General features: G+C 47.7%; 1 protein-coding gene across 2 annotated transcripts in view; it reads left to right on the top strand.

The window, feature by feature from the left end:
- LOC147612182 (Thioredoxin superfamily protein) overlaps positions 1 to 21,595 on the top strand; it is a 193,096-nt gene that overhangs the window by 62,744 nt on the left and 108,757 nt on the right. For both annotated transcript variants that reach the window (XM_086784061.1, XM_086784060.1), the window contains 2 exons: positions 3,856 to 3,912; positions 4,080 to 4,149. In XM_086784061.1, the coding sequence (XP_086640187.1) occupies positions 3,856 to 3,912; positions 4,080 to 4,149 (127 nt within the window). The remainder of the gene's footprint in view (positions 1 to 3,855; positions 3,913 to 4,079; positions 4,150 to 21,595) is intronic.

Genomic DNA, 21,595 nt, shown 5'->3' on the forward strand with positions numbered 1-21,595 from the left:
ACACTTAGAGAGAAGGGGAACACCTTCATCGAAGTGAGAGATTGAAGCAGTGCCTTTGTGGAGAGAGAGTGAGGCGGACTTGTCAGCTATGCATGTGTCGAAGGGAACAATTGGTTGTAGAGTGGGAAGGGGAACAAGAGATGGATACCAAGGTGAGAGGTGTGCATATGTTGAAGAAAGAGCAGGAGGTGGCTGGTTATGCTGGGTGCTGAGCGCACCAAAGGGCGGGGAATGGTGTTGCTCTAGTGTGCCTGCCGCCGAGGCGGTTTTTTTTTTCTGACATTCATCAACAGCGTGCACAGAGGTGGTTTTCAGGCCTATGTTGGAGATAGAGCTTAAGGTCGGACCCATTCACCAGAGGAAGGCGTTCATCAGATAGGGTGCACAATTGGACTGCGCCTTGTGGTAGAATTTCTTGAACCTTGTAAGGTCCTGCCCATGCCAGTACCAGCTTCTTAGCGCGTTTAAGGTACCGAGCCTGGTAAAGGAGCACCAAGTCACCTTGAGAAAAACGAGGGCGACGTAAGGGCTGGTTGTGCCATGCCTTGCACCGGTGCTGCTCAGCTTCTAGGGCGAGGTTCGTGAGGGCACGGGTTTCTTCCAAGATAGACGGACGGTTGATGGAGGAGGAAGAGCAGGAGACGCGTGGAGTGCCCACCCAGTAGGAGCCATGCTTGAATTCAAAGGGGGAGATGGCTTCAAGCCCAAACGCAAACTGGAAGGGGCTATTTTGAGTAGTGACTTTGTAGGCAGCGTAATAGACCCAGACTGTGCTGAGAAGAACATCCAGCCATTGCTCGGGATGCTGATGACAAGACTTGCAGAGAAGGTGACATAGCACTTTGTTGGTGCTCTCGGCTTCGCCATTGGCCCAAGGGTTGTAGGCACAAGATTTGTTGTGAAATACTTGGTAATTGGCGAGGAGGTTCGCGATGATTTTATTAACAAAATGGGAGCCCTGATCACTGGTCAGCTCCAAGGAACAACCAAAGTGGGTGAGAATGTGCTCATAAAGGAATCGGGCAACTGTAAAGGCAGTTGTATCTTTGGTGGCTTGGGCCTCTGACCACAAGGTGGCAGAGTCAGTGGTGACAAGGATGTAGCAGCATCTGCGGGGATAAGCCTTGGGATCGGTGGGGCCCACAAAATCAATTCCCCTTCGCTCGAACGGAGACTAACCAAGGGAGACCTGTAGCGGACTGTTGGATTGTTGGGTGGGCTTGGGTCCACATCGCTGGCAAATATTGCAGCGCTGAGCGTGTGCTTTGCCTGTCTTTGAAAATGCCGGGCCACCAAAGTGAAATATGCGATCCGCCATGATGTGCCCTGGGTAGTGACCACGGGAAGGTCCAGCGTGAGCGTCCTCCACCAGGTGTTGGACCTCATGAGGACTGGCACATCGCCAGAGGATGCCATCGTGACCGGCTTTCTGCAAAGAAATGCCACTGGCTTAAGATCCTTAACCCTATGAAGGCAAAAAAATGGATTGCTCAAATAAAGATCTTTATTTCTAGGGACTATGGTGGCTTTCGTATTCTTGACCTGCAGGTACCTGCCAAGGCTAGAGTTGTCTCCTAGTTTGGTCTGGACGGATCTTTCTTAGACGGACAAGTTTTTTTCCGCGACCCCTGGTGTGTAAAGATGCTCCTTTCTATAAGTTTTTACCGAGCACTTGGAAGGCGGTGTCCCATCTGGTTCGTGGAAGCTTCACCTTGCATATATGGTGGTCTATGGTCTTCTCCCCCCTACTTGCTCTAGTTGATCTTAAAAGTGCTAGGAGACTCGACAATGAGCAGGTTGTGCATCTGGTTGACCTATGGAATGGTTCTCTTATGGGGTGGAGAGAGGCTCCGCAGGTCAGGATTATGTTCAACATTGAGAGTAGAGATATAGGGCTGCGGACATTGGTTCTTGAAAAAGCTGATGACTTGGAGGTTAACACAGCCTTGAGGACTGATAGATGGTACAAGAATTGGGTCTAGCTTGGAGATCCTCCCCTAGACAAGCCGAAAACCTCTAATATGTATATTAAGCTGGTTGGTACAGGAAACTTTGAAGTGCACCTAATAAACTATGGAATCTGAAGTGGCCTGTTGAGGTGTGGTCTGCAAGATGTAAAAGTTTGTGGGAGAGCAATTTACCTTTGAGAATGAAACTTTTTTGGGGCCCTTTCCATGGGATCCAAGCTGCTGCAAAGGAACATGGGGTGAGTTAAGTGCATGAGATGCAGGACTAGGTTGAGGATGCTTGGCACCTTGTTTGGACACAGCTAGGCAGATGGATTTTATAGCTGTTTGGAGAGAGAGTATATCTTGGAATCATTGGTTGTTGGGGAAAGATATCAATCCTGCTTGGAGTGTAATCTAATGTTTTGTGTTATCAGATATGCTTTCCTATGGGAAGCATGGTGCTCCAGGAATGAGATCTGTTTTGGTGGTTCTAATACTCCAGGGGTAGATATTAATCAACGAAAGCTGAGTTGTTGTAGATATAATATTCATTTATGAATTCAGGTTAATGGTTGGTATTCTTCTAGTTTTGGGAGGGCTTTGATCTCACTCTAGTTTTGGGAGGTAAACTGGTCTCATGTGTTAGTGTCCTTTTTTGTTGTACAGGTTCAGCCCTTTTAGTATGGAGGGAGAAGGGTTAGACTCTCACAAAATCTAGTCGGGGAAGTGGGTGTAATAGTCAGAGACTTTGCCAGGGGTTTTTTCCACAAGCCTCTGGAGGAAAGATGGATTGCTCACCCATCTTTGGAAGCAGTTTGCAGGATATTGGATCTTGAGATCTCATAGGAATTCTGATTGGTTCCTATGGTGCTGGGTTGATTAGTTACTCTTTCCAGTTAGCTTTCTGTTGGCTTTTCCTTTATTTTGCATTGTGTATATGTATGTGTCAAAGCTGTTAGCTGTGTCTTTGGGACTGCTATATCATCAGTATCTGGTTTCTTTTGTAAAAGATTTTACGCTGCTTCTGGCAGATATTTGACTAATACATTAAAATTCCCCCCCCCTAAAAAAAAAAGACTTGTTTAGGCCAAGCATTGCGAGCTCAGGGGGAGGGATGTAGACGTTTCTAGTCGGACCTTATTGCACTGTGAGTGCCAGCATGTGTAACAAAAGAGGTAACCATGGAGCAGCAAAAGAGCATGAAAGGAGGGCTTAAAAAGGTGGCAAAAGTAGTCACCAAAGGAGGTCCAAAACCCGAGTAAGTGCATGGCACATAGCAACCAACCCGAGGGTCTTTTTATTTATTTATGCTGTTTTGCATTATTCGCATCAATAGTTAACGGGCTACTGGAGGCCCCTTTCTGGCTGTTTGCCCACATGTATGCACGTGAAATGGGAATGTTTCTAGGCATCTTTTTGTTTCAAGCCTGATTGTGGTCTTAGTTTACCTCCCTCTTTACCCAGCCTCAGGGCCCCTCTTCTATTGCCTAAGGATTTTGCACCCTTGTGTAATTTTTGCCTTTTTCATTTCTCTGGCCATCTGTTCTCCCTTCTGTTAGGGCCCACAAATCAGGCCTTTTGATCTTGCCTACCTAGCCATAGCCCATAAATGCCGTCCTACATCTGTTATGTCTGTGGTAGGAATTATGCATGGGACATCTGCTCCTACTTATCTCCAAGCAAGGGTGGGGAACAATCCGATGCACCATATGGATCTAGATTTGGTTCTACTGGAGGAATATATTGGCTGTTCTTTCACATCATTTTCGTGCTTTACAAGGATCGAAACACTTTCTATGGTTGAATATGAGTGTGCTTCTGTGGTCTGTATTTCTTGAGGTAAGGTTAATTATTCAACAATTTTTTCAGATTGGATGATCTCAAGTGATTTTCCTTCTCTCTGCAGTGGAGAAAAAGTCTAAGCTTTGAAGCTTTTTTAAGAGATGTCCTGCTCTATGGAAAGGTATGCTAACAATCTGACCAGGTATACTATGGCTGGAAAGGAAATGCTGATTTTGCAAGAAAAGGAATTTTTTCTATTAGATGTAAAATCCTTTTTAGAAGTAGAGAGAAACTTCTCATGCAAATCAGGCAAGCTGTTCATAAAAGTGTGAACAACCTGATTTACAGGGTGTGCTGATGCTGCTGGCTACTATACTAGATAGACGCTTGGCAGCTTGGTATTTGATGAGTTTTGCAGGTATGGTATTTTCTGTTGTAAAAGATTCTGCTAGCTGAGCATTAGATTTGTTGTAGTTTGTCATAGAGCCTTCACAGAACTTCACAAATACAGGTGCACACACACATGCAATCCTCCTCCTTGGTGAAAGGGGGTCTTATTCTTTTCTTGGTTTCTGTTCAATTGGGTGAAAGCCTTACTGATACTTTGTCCAAGGTTATCATGTAAGTGCTGCCCAAAAATTCAAAATATAAAGTGAATTTCACGCTGAGTGTTGAGGATGGGGGCTACTGATGGGTAAGAACTCTCTATAGCTAAAGTGTTACGGTCGGAAAGACCTCGTCTTGACGGGGGCTACTGATGGGTAAGAACTCTCTAGCTTAAGTGTTACGGTTGGAAAGACCTTGTCTTGATGACATGTCAATTGTGCAGTTACATGTGTTGATTCCTTTTTCAAGGTTTGTTGATAAAGCAACTTTTGTAATGGTTATGGATATGGAAACTACTATGCAAAACATTATTTCAATGTTGTGAACATGTAGCTGGTCAGATTGCCTGGTGTGATGTCCAGCTGACAAGTGCCAACCGTCCAGCTGTCATGACAAGTTTGCATGGTTTATTTGCATCTTCTTCTCGTGCCACCAAGTTTGCATGGTTCTTCTCTTGTTCCTTGGCCATTTTCTTGAAGCACTTGTATTTAGTAAGGCCCATCTTTCTGCAATAGGTGCACTTCACTGCCTTGCCTTTGAATTTTCTTCTTTGTTTTGAGAAGAAGCCTTTCTCCATGTCAAGGATCACTGTATTTTTGTCCTGCTGTGGCCTCTTGTCCTCGTTAAGGACTGCTATCATGCTGTCATAAGTTCTTACTCTAGACACTCTAAGTGTAGAGAGGACTTCCTTGAACGTGTCTATGTCCTTGAGACTTGAGAAGAGGACAGCCTTCTTGTTGTCTTCATCAATGTTGGCAATGAGGGCAGCAACAAGTTGTAATAAAGAACCAATAGTGCTAAAGTGTTCTTGAAGAACAGTGATGCTCCTTTATTTTTAATGTATAGTAATTTTTGTTCAAGAACACTTTTGAATTATTAATCTTATTGCCAAATAGATTTTCCAACTTGTTCCATACCTCCTTTGTAGTTTTGTTGAAGTTGATGTGATGTATTAAATTATTTGCAAGACCCAGGCCAATATGGGCGAGTGCTTTGTCATTGCGGTCCACCCATGCCTTGACTTCCGGAGAGGTGGTAGCTCCCTCGGGCTTCTCATCTGTCCCTTTTACAATTTTCCATAGACCATCTCTCATGAGTATAAGCCTCACTTTGGTTTGCCATGTTGGAAAATTTTGTTAAAGAGAATTTCTCGAAGGTGATGGATGATCTAAGTAGGTCCATGATGATGAGCTTTTGCTCTAGCTGTAAATGCAGGCTTATTGGCAGATATATGTATGATGTGAAGAGTGGATAAGCACAGTAAAGATGACGCATAAGCAATGTATTGCGGGTTAGAGAACTGCCAGCTGGACCCAATTGTCACTGTGGCATAAGTGCTGCATACAAGTGGTTGAGAAGAGGCCTGATAGTAGGTAGCGTCGAGGACAGATGCGTGTAAAGATTTGTTGACGGTCATGAAGGCGATAGACTGTTAAAACAAATACAGCCAATCGTGTGAAGCTACTGTTCTGGTGGAGCAGCGCGCAAAGGCATGCACGCTAGAGCAGTGCACACATGGGTGACAGCACGACACTGTTGTAGCACAGATGGAGGCGACAACAATGATGGTGACAGGCACCAGCTGCAGGTCGTCGTGCAGCAGGTGATGGTGGCGGTAGCAGCAGTAGGCCCACCAAGCAATAGCTGTAGGTTGTCGGACAAGAGTGGCAGTTGTGGTGGTCGACAGTAGGCGGAAGAGATGCTCCGGCAAGTGAGCAGAAGGGACGGCAGGATGTGACGGAGGAACTTGACTTGGCCTTGTAGATCGTTGTAGCAAATCGTGGGACGTTGAAGCAGGCTACCCACGTGCAGCGAAGAAGTGATGCGCAGGTCTACATAGGTGCGAGTGATGGCTCAGCTGGCGAAGACAGAGGGGGATGAGTCACGAGGCTCTGATTCCATGTTAAACATGGTGTAGTTCCAGGCATAAAGCTAAAAGCTAAAAGCTATGGTGGATCAAAGGTATCCATAGCTGTGAGTGTGCAGTAGAGAGAAATGAAATGAAATGATATATTAACGTCTCTAAGAGGCCATAATGGCCTATGAGACCAAAACTGAGAGTACATCTGAAGTTGGTGTCTCATCAAAGAGAACAACTAAATGAGACTAAAAAGTACAATAAACTGATTGTCTTACAGTTATAAGAACAGAATTGTAAGACTCCGAGATGATACTAAGTAGAAAATACTGGAAAATGTATATCAGGTAGATCCATGTATGCTGATCAATTGAAGTGTTGCCCTCTCCCTAGATCAAGTATCTCCGCCATGGGGCTGTCTAGAATGGAGAGGTCGTAGAAGCGAGGTAGGGGTCTCCGATGCCGAGCAATAATTGCTCTGATTTGGCGATGGTGAGGATGCCGTTGTCGGGATCTTGGTGGGCGTGGCCGACGAGCACGACATAAGATGACTGCTCTATCAGTGGTGACTCCTTGGGAGCGTGGTCGGTGCCCTGATGGCCCAATGGAGGAGGTATCAGGAGGTGTGTGGGTTGGGTTGTTGGTGCTGGTGCCAAAGAAATAGGTCAGGGTCCACTGTCTAGGTACATCATGGCGCGGTCTCCTGTCTGCCAAGAGGGAATCTTTGTGTCTCCTGAGCTCAAGTAGGAACAATCCCAGGCATCTTTGATCCTCAAACTCCATGACCCTGCGTAACGGCCCAAAACCCTCTCGGAAGAGGCAGTGATATCTCCCTCGGATCTCATAATAGACCGTGTACATCGGCAAATGTAGTGATCCTCTGTCTCTGCCTCTTGGTAGCATAGCTGACAAATGTGATCATCCAAGATCTGATGCACATATCGCCCTGTCTCAATCCGCAGCTGGTGTGATGAGGTCCGAATCTGTCCAATGGCACAACGTATCCCATGTGATAGGTGTACATCCATGTATGCCGGGTGGGTGATAAAATCATCTAGTGAGAGGTGTAGAAAATGGCTTTTCTTGTAAGGAGCCATTTTCGTGCCTAAGGGCTAAAGGGGGCTAGTCCATGTCATCTCTGTGTCCACTCTGATGATATCCATCCTGATCACGCGGTTTTGCTCTGAGCGGGTGAGATCCAAAAATGGACAATCTAGACTGTATTGAAAGGGTGGTAGTGCCTCTATCCGCAAACCATGTAGGTCAAACCATGATCTCATCTGAGCATACCAGCAATGAGTATCTCCATCCTCTGCCAACTGTATGGATGAGGTCAATGCCAATCGGGAGTACCTCTGCTGAGGGAGCTCCCATAGCCGTTGTAAAAAGGTAACTGCTTGGAATAGGGCCTCGGTTACTATTGGTGCGGCACCCAGCTCAGCCCGAACAATCTCATGTGGTACTGATGATTTGCTCCGAATCATGCGGGCAATCATCATAATCAGTGGTCTCTCCATTTGCCTCCATCCCTCAGCTGTCCCTCTCTGAGATCTGTGATGTATGCTGGGCTCCCAAATTGGAGCTCCGTACAGGAGGGTCGGTGTGACAAGCGTATCAAATAGCCACAATTTGGTGCGCGGCTCCTGAAATTGTATGTGTGCACACTGCCTCTCAAGTGCCCCCAAGGCTGCATGCCCTCGAGCTAATCTAGCTGCTGTTGCCTCCTTCAGGGAGAAACGCGGTCCTGTGAAAGTAACTCCCAAGTAGACATATGACCTGACGTACTCAACCGGCTCCCCTTGGAAAGTGAACCGAGGCTCTGATCTCGTCACCCGTGCCTGTGTGGTGTTAAACACCATAACCTTGGTTTTCCCAAGGTTCACTGTCAGATCCTATCCGCACAGAAAGCCTGTAATGCATCCAGGTGTCTCTGTAATCCCTCCGGAGAGTCTGAGATTAGAACAATACCATCAGCATATAACAAGATGGGTATCAACACCCTTGCCAGGCATGCCCCTGGGCCTCCCAATCTGTCTACATAATTAGAGACTGCATCAATGTACAGTCCAAAGAGGGTGGGCGATAGCGGGCATCCCTGCTTCACCCCTAGCGTGCTGGTCACCATATCGGATAGTCCGCTTGGAGCTCGGACTTTGCCTGTCACAGACTCATACAAAGCATATATCCCCCACTGCATATCCTCGGGCACTTGAATGTCATGCAATTTGTGCATACGCCTGGCACGTGGTACGGTATCGAAGGCTTTGCGGAAGTCCACAAAGCAGCAGTATATCCTTCTCTTCTGTGCCCTGCCCTCTTCAATAAGTGCCCGAAGTGTCAGTATGTGATCCAAGGTAGTAAAACCTCTCCTGAAGCCGGCCTGTCCATGTGCTCGATGACCGTGCCTCTCTGCCCAGTGGCTTAGCTCCGACTCCAATATAGAGCCATATAGTTTGGCCAAGTAATGACAAATCATGATCGTCCTCCCCACTCTTAAAGAGTGGTACAATGATATGCTCTGTCCAGCTTGCCGGGAAACCCTCACAAATGGCACGATTAAACACATTTACGATGAGCAGAGCCAAAGTGTTGCATGCATATGAGAAGTGCTCTCCAACTAGCCCATCATGATTCTGTGCCTTTCCATTTTGTAACCTGTCTATCGCATCTAGTACCATCCGCATAGTAAAAAAGGTGCTGCTAGCCGGTCTAGCTCCCAGTGGAGGGGGGGTGGGGGGTTGTCCTTGTGCATCATATAGCTCTGTAGCATAAGTATGCCATGCCTTAGGTGTAGTAATCGGACTATCGGGCTGTCTCTCCTAAAACATCTTCCATGCCCTCTTGCTGTCCTTCCCTAGGAAGAGTTGGTAGATCTCCTCCTCTAGCTTAGCCAGATAGGCTCGTTTCTTCCTTCGCACAAGGCGCCGAAAGGTCATCCTGGCCTGTCTATGCGTGTGAGTCCCAATGGCAATCTCACGTTGTATAGCTGTGCTCGTGTCTCACGACACTCATCATACCAACTGGGTGGGTGGAAGGGATCATAGTGCAGGGGAACCCGTATGAGGCGGATGCATGTAGTACACCTGCCAATCCTCATGTGATCTCGTCCAGAGGGCTATGCGGGTCTAAAGCAAACAAGCCATCAGATACTGCATCTCGATAAACCCCAACTGTCTCACGTGTAAACTGATATCTCGGGTACCTAGGTTAGATGAGCGGCTGGCCCATCTCTCGGGGATCTACCTACTAGTGTGAAACTCAGGTATGCATGATCAGCTCCTATGCCAATGGGCGGATTGGAAATCGTGAAACCCTGCACATCAGGTATCAATGAAGGAGATCCCATCAACCGCCCAGTGTGTGGTCCACACGTACTGCTACGTGGACACCCATGTTGCCCCCTGACCAGATAAGGTACATGCGTAGTACCACTCCTTTCCTTGTTAACCGACACCGTACCTTTCCCCCTGAGCCATGCAAGCCACTGATCCACAGCCTTTGCTGGTACACCGTCCTTTCATCCTTGCTTTGCGCAGCGCCCATACCCGCACCCCACAGTTATATAAACCCCCGGGGTGCTCAAGTAGTCCACTGTGCTCGCTCCCCTTTAGAGTTCCAGTGTGTGAGAGCATCCGATCCTTGCCATATCGATAAGCCATTGCATATGACCAACCCATGTGAACTCCCAAGTGTGAGAAAATGCCTACCATAATCTGTAATCTCCCCATCATCCTAAGCTGATCTCTGCAACCCTCAATCCTCTGCCGTGATCTCCCGGTACATAGCCTCTTGAGTATCATATAGCTTTGTCTGCTTTGTGCCTGTACGTGCATTAAAGTCTCCCAATAGTAATATGTCTCCCATGCTGGCAAACCTCATGATATCATCATATAGTGGCGTATAGGGCGACTCTCTTGATGGCGCAAACCTGGAGTGGGCTTGGGGAAAGTAGCATACCGCCACATATAGTTCGTGGAGCCCCTCTCTGCATATTCGGACCCACATGTACCTCGCATCTACATCTCTATGTACCACATGTATTTTGTCACGAAGCTCCTCCCTGAAAACTATTGCCACTCCTTCAGATCCTCTGGTACCTCCCACTGTGTGCCTGAGGGCAGAAAACTGATTCCCATCTATAAGCCCGCACGTCAGGAAGCCCCTTGTTTGTGCACTGATGGGTCTCCGTATACATAGCAATATCACTGTGTCTGAAAGTATCCTCAAAGTATCCTACATCTGTTCTAAGTGCTCCTTTGCAATTTCACACCGTGAATCGCAAGGTCTCATAGCCCGCGTACCGTCAAGCGGGCCTCCTCTCCGTAATGATGACTCGGCCATCTCTGTATACCGCCCATTTCCCCTCTTTCCTTGCCTCAAGCACACACGGCATGTGTTCCTTCCGGTGTGCCATCTGTGCCGGTGTAAGGTCCTCATCCAAATAAATCTTTTCCCCCTTAAGGGCCATCCTCTTGGAGAGGAAGGCCTTCTTCTTCTCCAAGTCACCAAACCTGATGATCAATATCTTCGCCCTGGTTTCATCCCTGCCTACTCGCCATGCTCCAGTAATGGGTACATCAGTGGCTCCAATTTTTTTTGCAAGAGCTTTTGCATCCTCTTGGGGATTTCCCTTATCTTCCCACCCAACTACGCGTACATGTAAGGCACGTGCCCATCTCTTGGCTTCCTCTTCCAATGTAGGTTTCATCACCTCTACTTTATTGACTGGTGTATCCTTCTGCTTTTTTACTACTTCAATCCATGGGTTGACTTCCTCAATTTGTTTCTTTGTGGCACTGGCAATTTCAGCCCATGAATGCATTTCCTTCTCACCTGCAACCACTTTTGCCTTACATGATTCCAAAGTGTTTTGCATTTCTGTGATGTCTTTTTCGCGGCCAGCCATACATGTCTTGAAAGTGCCTTCGTACGATGCAATTGTTGTGCCAATCTCTTGGAGCATGTCATCCTTCCATTTTTGCATCTCTTTTTTCATTTCCGTGTGCATCAAGGCTTGGGCTAATTCCATCTCAACCGGTACTTGGGCTTGCATTTCTCTCTTCAATTGGACATATATCTCTTCCTTCAGCGTTTCGTATATCACTTTCTTTTGGGCATGCATCTGCTCCGTCCATTCCTTTTCAAGCTCCTGTCGCATGGTGTTCATCTCTGTCCTTATGTGAAGCTGTATCTCCTCATAAAGGGCCTCATCTCTTCGGGCCATCTTCACAAGCCTTCGTGAGCTAGGGGACATGATCCCTTCCCTCAGTCTTCTGCGGTAGGCATTTGGTGCCTTCGTGGGGGTGTGAAAGGTTGTCTCACCATCCTGTTCTCCCTCCAGGGGTTGAGACATGTTTTCCCCTAGTTGCTGCCTTGGGGGCCTGAGCAAGGGTCGGTGGGAAAAGGCACGGCGATTGCTTGTGCACAAATCAGAGCAGCGAGGTGGGCAGAGGTGTGCACAGAGCAGCGAGGCGGGCGACTGCCTGCGCACAAATCAAAGAGAGAAAGCTTAGAGAGATAAACAGAGCTCGAGTGAGAGAGCAATATTACACGTACAATTGGTTACTTGATTGATTTGAAGTACAACAAGCTTTTTTATAGGTTGCAAACCTTATTTTTTGACTCACACAAATCACACTCACATATGGGGACATGCCACATGGAACACACTTATCTTATCCAGATAAGAGGGTGTTCAAACACATGTAGGCACACTTACACATATATGAGGTGTTCACACCTATACAAACACATTTAGATGGTTACACACATACTGACAAGTACTTCGGGTGGACGTTTAGGACACAAGAGACTCCGAAATACCCAACATTACAGGCACCTGTATCGCCTCCTGTTTAGAAGCATTCAGTGAGCACCTTCTGTAACTGGCCCAAATCTTCGACAAGTGTCGGGCATCTCACCTCCATCTCAACCCGTTCAAATGCCATTTTGTGGTGGTACAAGACACCCTCCTTGGACACATCATCTCTACAGAGGGTCTTGCTCCGGATCCGGACAAAATCATCATCATTCTATACCTTCCTCCTGCCATGAGCTCCAAGGGCACCTGAATCTCCGTTGGCCACACTGGCTATCACAGGCGCTTCATCAGAATGTACGCCGATGTCACCTTGCCCCTCAGTCGCCTAGTAAGCCCATCTACCCCATTCCAGTGGTCCAATGTTGAGGCCACCACCTTTACTTATCTATGGCAGCGACTTACATAAGCACCCATCCTCATTCCCCAGATTGGTCTGTCACATTCCATGTCCACACTGATGCCAATCAAATTGTAGTTGGTGGTGTGCTTACCCAACCTAACACCAAATTCTAACAGCTGGACAGATCCATCTACTACGCCAACCGCCTACTCAATCCAGCTAAGAGAAACTACAACACCACTGAGCGTGAAGGCTTGGCTATTGTCTATGCACTCCAAACGATTTGTGACTACCTCTTGGGTGTTCACTTCATTGTCATCACCGACATCATGCCTTGAAATATCTTCTCAACAAACCGCAAGTGGCCAGCCGAGTCTGGAGATGGCTCCTTCTCTTCCAAGAATTTGATTTCGACATCCTGCTTCCACCAGGCAAACATCATGTCATGGCGGATCACCTTTCCTGCATAGACAATGGTGAACATGCCACCCCTGGAGGTATCGATGATTCACAAATTTCTGCCTCAAAATCCCACTCTCGGGACACCTGGTTGGGCTAATTGTTGCCAGATGGTTAAGAGACAGCTTAGGTAGGTTTGGCATCATGCTAAATAGGCTTTATGTAAGTGCGGGTTGCTATATCATATCATACTGTACTTTAGGGTAGTTGGAGATCTTCTCGGGAACACCCTGTCCTGGGGTTGCAGGGCCCAAACGGGCACCTAGACAAGTCCGGATGAGCTTGAGAGCTGTGCTAAGTTTGTTGGACTTAGTTGTTGTCTAATATTACCCTTGTCGGGCGATGTGGTTGGTTGAGTACATTTGGACTCAACGTCAGGTGGCCGACAACACGCCGCCGACCTATCATACGACCACCTCTCGGTGCTATATATAGACAGGTTGCAGCAGCCTCCATCACAGATCATCATCATTCAATTCTACCCTTACTTCACCGTGCATACAACCTCTGTCTCAGAGTTTTCCAGATCGCCATCTAAGGACCTCCACTGACAATGTGCTTTTTAAAGTACATGTTGCTCCTCCTTGGTATGGTGATGTGCTTGTTTTGCTCTGTACAGGTTCCTTTCCCACCGGCATGTCCCCTGAACAAAAAGGTTTTATTAAAGAACCAATAGTGCTCAAGTGTTCTTGAAGTAGGTGATGCTCCTTCATTTTTCAATTTATAGTATTTTTGTTTCAAGAATGCTTTTGAATTATTAATCTTATTGGCCAAATAGATTTTTCAACTTGTTCCATACCCCTTTGCAGTTTTGGTAAGGTCGATGTGATGTATTAAATTATCTGCAAAACCAAGGGCAATATGGGCAAGTGCTTTGTCATTGCGGTCCACACATGCCTTGACTTCTAGAGAGGTGGCAGCTGCCTCGGGCTGCTCATCTGTCCCTTTTACAATGTTCCATAGACCATCTCTCATGCGTATAACCCTCAATTGGTTTGCCATATTGGAAAATTTGCTAAAGAGAATTTCTCGAAGGTGATGGCTGATCTAGGTAGGTTCATGATGAGTGAGCTTTTTCTTTAGCTATAAATGCAGGCTTATATGCAAATATATGTATGTTGTGAACAGTGTCTAAGCATATTAAAGATGAGGCATAAGCAATGTATTGCAGGGTAGAGAACTGTTGGCTGGACACAATTGTCACTGTGGCATAAGTGCTGCATACAAGAAGAGGCCTGACAGTAGGTAACGTTGAGGACAGATGCGTGTGAAGATTTGTTCACGGTCGTGAAGCCGACAGACTGTTAAAACAAGTACAGCCAGTCGTGCAATGCTCCTGTTCTGGTGGAGCAGTGTGCACAGGCATGCAACGCTAGAGTGGTGCACACATGGGTGACAGCGCGGCACTTCTGTAGCACAGGTGGAGGCGACAACAATGATGGTGACGGGTGCTGGCTGCAGGGGCAGCGGCAGCAGGCACAAGTAACAGCTGCAGGTTGTCGGGCAAGAGTGGTAGTGATTGTGGTTGGCAGCAGGCGGAAGAGAAGCTCTGGCCAGGGAGCAGAAGCAAGTCAGGAGGAGTAGGCGATCCCTGCAGCAGATCGGGGGAGATTGAAGCAGGTTACCCACGTCTAGCCAAGAAGTGATGCGTAGGTCTACATAGGTGTGAATGATGGCTCAGCTGGTGAAGAGGGAGAGGAACGAGTGATGAGGCTTTCATACCATGTTAAACATGGTGTAGCTGCAGGCATAAAGCTGAAAGCTATGGTGGATCAAAGGTATCCATAGCTGTGAGTGTGCAGTAGAGAGAGAAACAAAGCTCGAGGGAGAGAGAGAGAGCAAGATTACACGTACAATTGATTACTTGATTGATTTGAAGTACAACAAGTACATGCTTTTTGATAGGTTGCAAACCTTATCTTTTGACCCACACAAATCACACACACATATGGGGACATGACACATGGTGCACACTTATCTTATGCAGATAAGAGGGTGTTGACGCACATGTAGGCACACTTACATATGAATGAGGTGTTCACAGCTATACAAACACATAGATGGTTATATACATACTGACAAGTACACCGGGTTGACATACAGGACACAAGAGACTACAAAATATCCAACATTACAGGCACCCGTATCTCCTGTCTAGAAGCATTCAAAGAGAACCTTCTCAAACTGGTCCAAATCTTCGACAATTGTCGGGCATGTCACCTTTGTGTCAACCCCTTCAAATGCCAATTTCTGGTGGTACAAGGCACCCTTGGCACATCATCTCTCTAGAGGGTCTTGCCCCAAATCCAGACAAAATCATCGACATTGCATGTCCACACTGATGCCAGTCAAACTGGAGTTGGTGCTGTCCTTACCCAACCTAGCACCGAATTCCAGTTGGACAGACCCATCTACTACGCCAACAACCGCCTACTCAATCCAGTTGAGAACTTACTGTTAGCACATTCATCCCCAGATTCTGCGCATATTTGGTGTCCCTTTTGGTCCCTTTTCATGGCCCTTGATTGTGGGCTGGCCACCCCTTTTATTATATATTTTTCTGGGATTTTTCCCAGGCTGGATGTATTTTTCCAGTCGGTCAGTTGCACTGTACCTAGTCGGCCAATTCATCATGTCCAGTCGGCCAGCCCCTCTTACCTATAAATAGGTCGGCTGGCCTCTCACTTTTTCATCTTGCCTCTTTTGCTCCCTCACTTATGAGACACTTTCTGTCTCTTGCTTGGGACTGTATCATTTCAGTATATTCGGCATGGTTGCTCCATATCTCTCTCTCTTACACTCTCTACTCAGCACACTCTAGTGCTTATTTGCTTCCGCTATGTGCACTCATTCATGGTATCATCGCTTCCGGTTCAACGATTCTCTCTGCTGCCCCAGATTGTGCCCCTTCACCTCTGCGTTTTTCTTAGATTTGCAGCCCTCTGGATGCTGCGTTTTCTGGACAATTGCTGCTGATTGCTTTCCCTTCACTTTGGCTTCATCGCTTACAGCCTGAAGGTATTTTTTTTATCAGCATTTTTCTCTACTTGGATTCTGGAACCAGTCGGCTTGTATTTTCAGGAATGCAGCCCCTCTTTGGCTGCGTTTTCCTCTCCAGTGGACATTCCCTTTTTGCAGAGGGGGTCTTGTGGTGGTTCTGGCTTTGGTGGCAACCTTGGTGCTTTCCCTTCGCTTTGGCTTCATCGCTTACAGCCTGAAGGTATTTTTTTAATTAGCGTTTTTCTCTACTTGGATTCTGGAACTAGTCGGCCTGTATTATCAGGAATGCAGCCCCTCTTTGGCTGTGTTTTCCTCTCCAGTGGACATTCCCTTTTGCAGATGGGGTCTTGTGGTGGTTCTGGCTTTGGTGGCAACCTTGGTACCTGTGTGTCTTCCGCATTGTGCACTCATTCACTTACAACACCAGTGAGCCCGAAGGGTTGGCAATTGTCTATGCACTCCAAACGTTTCGTCACTACCTCCTGGGTGATCACTTCATTGTCATCACCAACCATCATGCCCTGAAATATCTTCTCGACAAACCCCGGGCGGCTAGCTGGGTGTGGAGATGGCTCCTTATCTTCCAAGAATTTGATTTTGACATCCTGTTTCAACGAGGCAAACATCATGTCAGTGCGGATCACGTTTCCTGCATACACAGTTGTGACCTTGCCACCCCTACATGTATTGATGATGACCTCCGCTTACAATGTGCTTTTTAAAGTACATGCTGCTCCTACTTGGTATGGTGACGTGCTTGCTCTGCTCTCTACAGGTTCCTTTCCCATGGCATGTCCCCTAAGGACAAAAGCTGCTCCTCAAGAGCCGGGCATACCAACTCATGGGTGGGCAACTCTACAAAGCTGGTCACGACGGCATCCGCCGGTGATGTGCCAGCGCTCATTAGGTCCAACACTTGGTGGAGGAAACTAGCGTTGGACCTTCCGCTGGTCACTACCCATGGCACATCACACAGAGCGCATATTTCACTTTGGTATTTGGTGACCCAGCATGTTCAAATATAACAAAGCACATGGTCAATGCTGCAACAGTTGCCAGCAATGTAGACCCAAGCCCACCCGACAATCCAACCGTCTGCTACAGGTCTCCCTTGCTTGGTCTCCGTTCGAGTGATGGGGAATCGACTTTGTGGGCCTCATTGATCCCATGGCTTATCCCAGCAGATGCCACTACATCCTTGTCACCTATAACTATGCCATCAAATGGTGAGAGGCCCAAGCCACTGAGGATGCCACTGCCTCTACAGTTGCCCGATTCCTTTATGAGCACATTCTCACCTGCTTTGGTTGTCCCTTAGAGCTAAGCAATGATCAGGGCTCCCATTTTGTCAATGAAGTCATCACTGATCTCCTCACCAATTACCAAGTATTTCACCGCAACTCTTGCGCCTACTACCCTTAGGCCAATGGCCAGGCTGAGAGCACCAACAAGGTGCTGTGTCAACTTCTCCGCAAGGCTTGTCATCGGCATCCCAAGCGATGGCCGGATGCTCTTCTTGGCACACTCTGGGCCTATCACACTGCCTACATAGCCACTACTCAACACAACCCCTTCCAATTGGCCTTTGGGCTTGAAGCCCTCTCTCCCTTTGAATTCAACCACGGCTACTACTGGTTGGGCACTCCCTGTGTTTTGGTGTCTCTCATTACTCCTCCATCAACCATTCCTCCATCTTGGAAGAAACCTGTGCCCTGGCAGCTGAGCAGCACCCACGAAAGGCTTGGGACGACCGACACCTATGTCGCCCTCACTTTTCTCAAGTTGACCTAATACTCTTTATCAGGCTCGCTACCTCAAATGTGCCAAAAGGCTGGTACCTACATGGGTAGGCTCCTACAAGGCTCAAGACATCTGCCACAAGGGGCAGTGCAATTGTGCACCTTGTCCAATAAGCGCCTTTCTTTAGTCGATGGGTCCGGGCTTAAGCTCTACGTCCAACATCGGCCTGAAAACCATCACTCAGCAGGCCCAAATGTTCAATGACAAACCCAAAAAGAAAGAAAAAAAAAGAAAAAAAAAGAAAGGGAAAAAAGGAGCCCCACACCTTGCATGAAAACTGCTTCAGGAGGTAGGGCACAATCGCCTTCCGTCCCCATCCATTAACTCTGTTAACCTTTTCTCTCTCCTCGCCAATTCCCCCTTCTCTCTCCTTCACACCATCATCCTCGCCCACTTCCTGAACCGGCCCCTTGGTGCTACCTCATCCGCACCTTCCTCCTCTCTCTCTCTCTCCTCGCTAGCCGCCCTTTCTCTCTTCGACGCTTGCATGCCTTCCCTCATCTCGCCTCTTTAACACAAAACATTCAAGTGTTCCTTATCTCTTCGACAAAAGATAAAAAAGGAGTGGCTCTCTTCCTTCTCCCTCTTTGCCAAAAAGTGTTCCCCTTTCTCTCTCCTCGTCATCATTGTTCCCTTTTCTCTATCTTTGACAAAAAAAAGGGTCACCTTTCTTCTCTCCCCATAAGGGCCCTATTTCTTTCTCTTCGACAGAAGGTGTCCGACAGAGTGTCCCTTCTCTCTCTTCGTCAAACCCACCAACCATTTCCCTTTCTCTCTTCGACAAAAGCTGTGACAGTTGTCAACATAACATTCCTCCATACTCTATCTCTTTGGCACCTGGCATGGCGACCAACCAGTGTGGCTACTATGGTGCAGTTCACCTTCCCTTTCTTTGACACGGTGCTTCCCCACCTTCTCTCTTCGACAATTTTCTGGCCGAGGTGGGTATCGACATTAGCTGATCACAGCATATCTCACTCTACATAGGATCATCTGTTGATCACATGTACTGTCAGATGTTTTCATTTTACTTTTTCTTTCAGTTTTCCATGGCTTAGTATATCCAAGGTACCATTGTATTATTTTTGGTCTCATAGGCTCTTGGGGTCTTCCATAGACGTTAATATAACTTTCTTTCTTTCTCTCTTCACCATGTGCCCACTCTCTCTTCAACAAGTGCTCTCTTTGCACAACCACTCACTCTGTTTGACAATCGGCACCCGCTTCGCCGCTCTCAAAAGTGCCACCATCTGTCAACGCACCCCCACTGTCTCTCTCTTGGCACTTGGCATGGTGACCAACCAGTGCGGCTGCGTATGGTGCGGTTCATGTTCCCTCTCTTTGACATGGTGCTTTCCCACCTTCTCTCTTCGGCAATTTTCTGCCCACACTCTTCACCATCTGCCCACTCTCTCTTCAACAAGTGCTCCCCTTGCACAACTACTCACTCTGTTTGACAATCGGCACCCACTTAGCCGCTCTCAAAATCGCCACCATTTGTCAACACACCCCCACCGTCTCTCCTCGATAAAAAACGCGTCTCTCCTCAGCTCATCCACTTTTCCACCTTGCTGCCAATTCTCTCGCTTCAATCAACTTGCCCACAAGTGTACTTTTCTCTCTTTGACACAAACGTTCCCCACTTCTCTCGCCTCCCTGCTCTTCCTTCGACGTTTTTTCTTTGTCTCTCTCTTGGCAATCACCATCCTTCTCTCTCCCCACCAAACAACATCACCATCTCTTTGCCAATTCTGTTATTCCCTTCTATCTTTAACCAATGCGACTAGCCGCCTTCATACCCTCTCTCTCTTTGTCAAATGTGCCTTTTCTCTTTCTTCGACAATGTGATTTCCTCTTTCTTATTGACCTCCATCTTCCACACTCTTTCTTTTCGACAATATGCTCCCTCTCTCTTTGACTTCTCAGACTAGCGTTGTAGGGCTCTTTCTACTTAAGCTCCGCACACACAGGGACACTTTCTTGAGAGAGCTTCCGCCCTAGCCACCCGGACCTCTCCCTCGCCAACCTGTCTATGTCCTCGAGATCGGAGAAGAGGACATCCTTTCATCAATGTTGATAGTGAGGGCAGCAACAAATTGTAATAAAGAACCAATAGTGCTCAAGTGTTCTTGAAGTGAGTGATGCTCCTTTAATTTTAACGTATAGACTCAAAAACTGTCATCAATATCCCAAGCCCAGAATCGGTAGCGGAAAGGACATGCGAGCTTCCCGAACCTCCCTCTGTCGATTGTGTCGCCCCCCATCCTTCCTCCGCCCCCCCCTCCTTCCTCCCCTGCTGTCCGCCCTTGCTTTTGTCCGCCCCTCTTCCTCCCGTTGCTGTCTCCAGACTGCGCCCCTTCCCCTCTTGCTTTCCTTGCTCGCCTCCCCTCCTCTCTCCGCCTCCTCCTTTCTGCGCAGCCCTTCTTGCGTCCTTTTTTGCCCGTTTTTTTGTTTTTAGTTTTTAGTTTTGTTTTTTAGTTTTTTTTTGGTGGGTTGTTTTTGTTGTTTTTTTGGTTTTTTTGTTTTTTGTTTTAAATTTTTTTAAATTTTAAGTTTTATTTATTTATTTATTTGTGTGTGTGTGTGTGTGTGTGTGTTTGCCTCTTTGCCACCCTCCCTTCCTTTCCTCCGCCTCCTTGCCTGCCTCTTCCCCTTGGTTCGGATTGCTCCTCATTCGGGTTCACGTCGGCCTTTTTCTTCGATTAGCATCATGGCTAATCAATCACCCTCGGCTGGGCGAACCATTGCTTTTTCCGAAGCCGAGCTCGCGGTCCTCTACGCCGAAATTGAGAAAGACTCCAAAACGACCCTCATTGCCAGAATCTTTGGATCTCACCCTTCCCGTCTCCAGGCTTGGGATTGGGTCCTGGCGGCTTTGCCCTCCGACCTCACCTCACACTTTCAAGATGTCAGGTTGCTTGGAAGAGGTTTCTTCCAAGTGGATTTTGATTCTGAGGACGCAGCCTTAGAGGTTTTGAAGGGCAGCCCTTTGCCATTGGGCCCGAGGAAGATATTCTTTCCTCCCTACTCCTGCTATTTTGACCTGTTGAGGAAGACCGAAACAGTTGCCCAATTACTCTCAGATTCCCAAGTCTTCCTCGCGCATATTGGCCTTGCTAGAGGCCATCGGGTCCGTTTGGTTCTTGAAGTGCCCCCCCTCCACGCCTTGCCGACATCTTCTGCCCAGGTGGTCACTGCCTCGGCAGATGCTGTGCTCGGGGTCATGGTTCTTGCCCGTGACATTGAGCTCTTTGAGGACTAAGTTTTGCTTCCGGGCCCTAGTGGTCTGTTGAAGCAACGTATGGAGATTGCAGGTAAACCCGATCATTGCTGGGGTTGTCACCAATAGGGTCACTTTACTCGAGATTGCCCTCAGGCTCGGGGTCGCAGGAGGCCTTGCAAGCGTGCTTCTCACGCGCCACCTCCCTTGGATCCTTCCCGTCCTACAGTCCGCCAAGTGTGGCGAGTTGTCTCTCACGCGCGCCCCCTTGTGCGATTGATGGGAAGACCTTCTCGGATCTTGTACCTCAGATAGATGATGTTTCTGGGCAGAAGGATGTATCAACTCATGCATCTTTGCAAGGAGATGATATATCAGATCAGGTAATTTTGTTGAGTCCTCTCTACTTGGAGGGGGCGATGTGCAAGATGTTCACGCAGTGGGGATCATGTATTGTAGGATTTTCAGCATGATGCCCCGCAGGGCGTATAGGTTTCTTGTACATATGCAGGTACTGTGCAGAGCCTCGGACAAGGGCATGTCAGTGGACTTTGCCCCGTGGATTATCCCGTCCTCCAGCATTATGCGAGGCTTGTCAGGTTGCCCATCGTCTTCTTAGATCGGGGGTCAAACCCTCTTCTCTTCCATGAGAATCTTCTCATGGAATGTTCAGGGCCTTGGAGGGCTTCCCACCCGTGGTAGGAAGCGCCTTCTGAAGGACTAGCTTCACCCTGCTGTTACAGGAGGTCTATGGATGTAC

This window comes from Cibotium barometz, chromosome 46 (genome assembly GCF_041138505.1).
Source record: "Cibotium barometz isolate CiBa-2024 chromosome 46, ASM4113850v1, whole genome shotgun sequence".
Classification (NCBI taxonomy): Eukaryota; Viridiplantae; Streptophyta; class Polypodiopsida; order Cyatheales; family Cibotiaceae; genus Cibotium; species Cibotium barometz.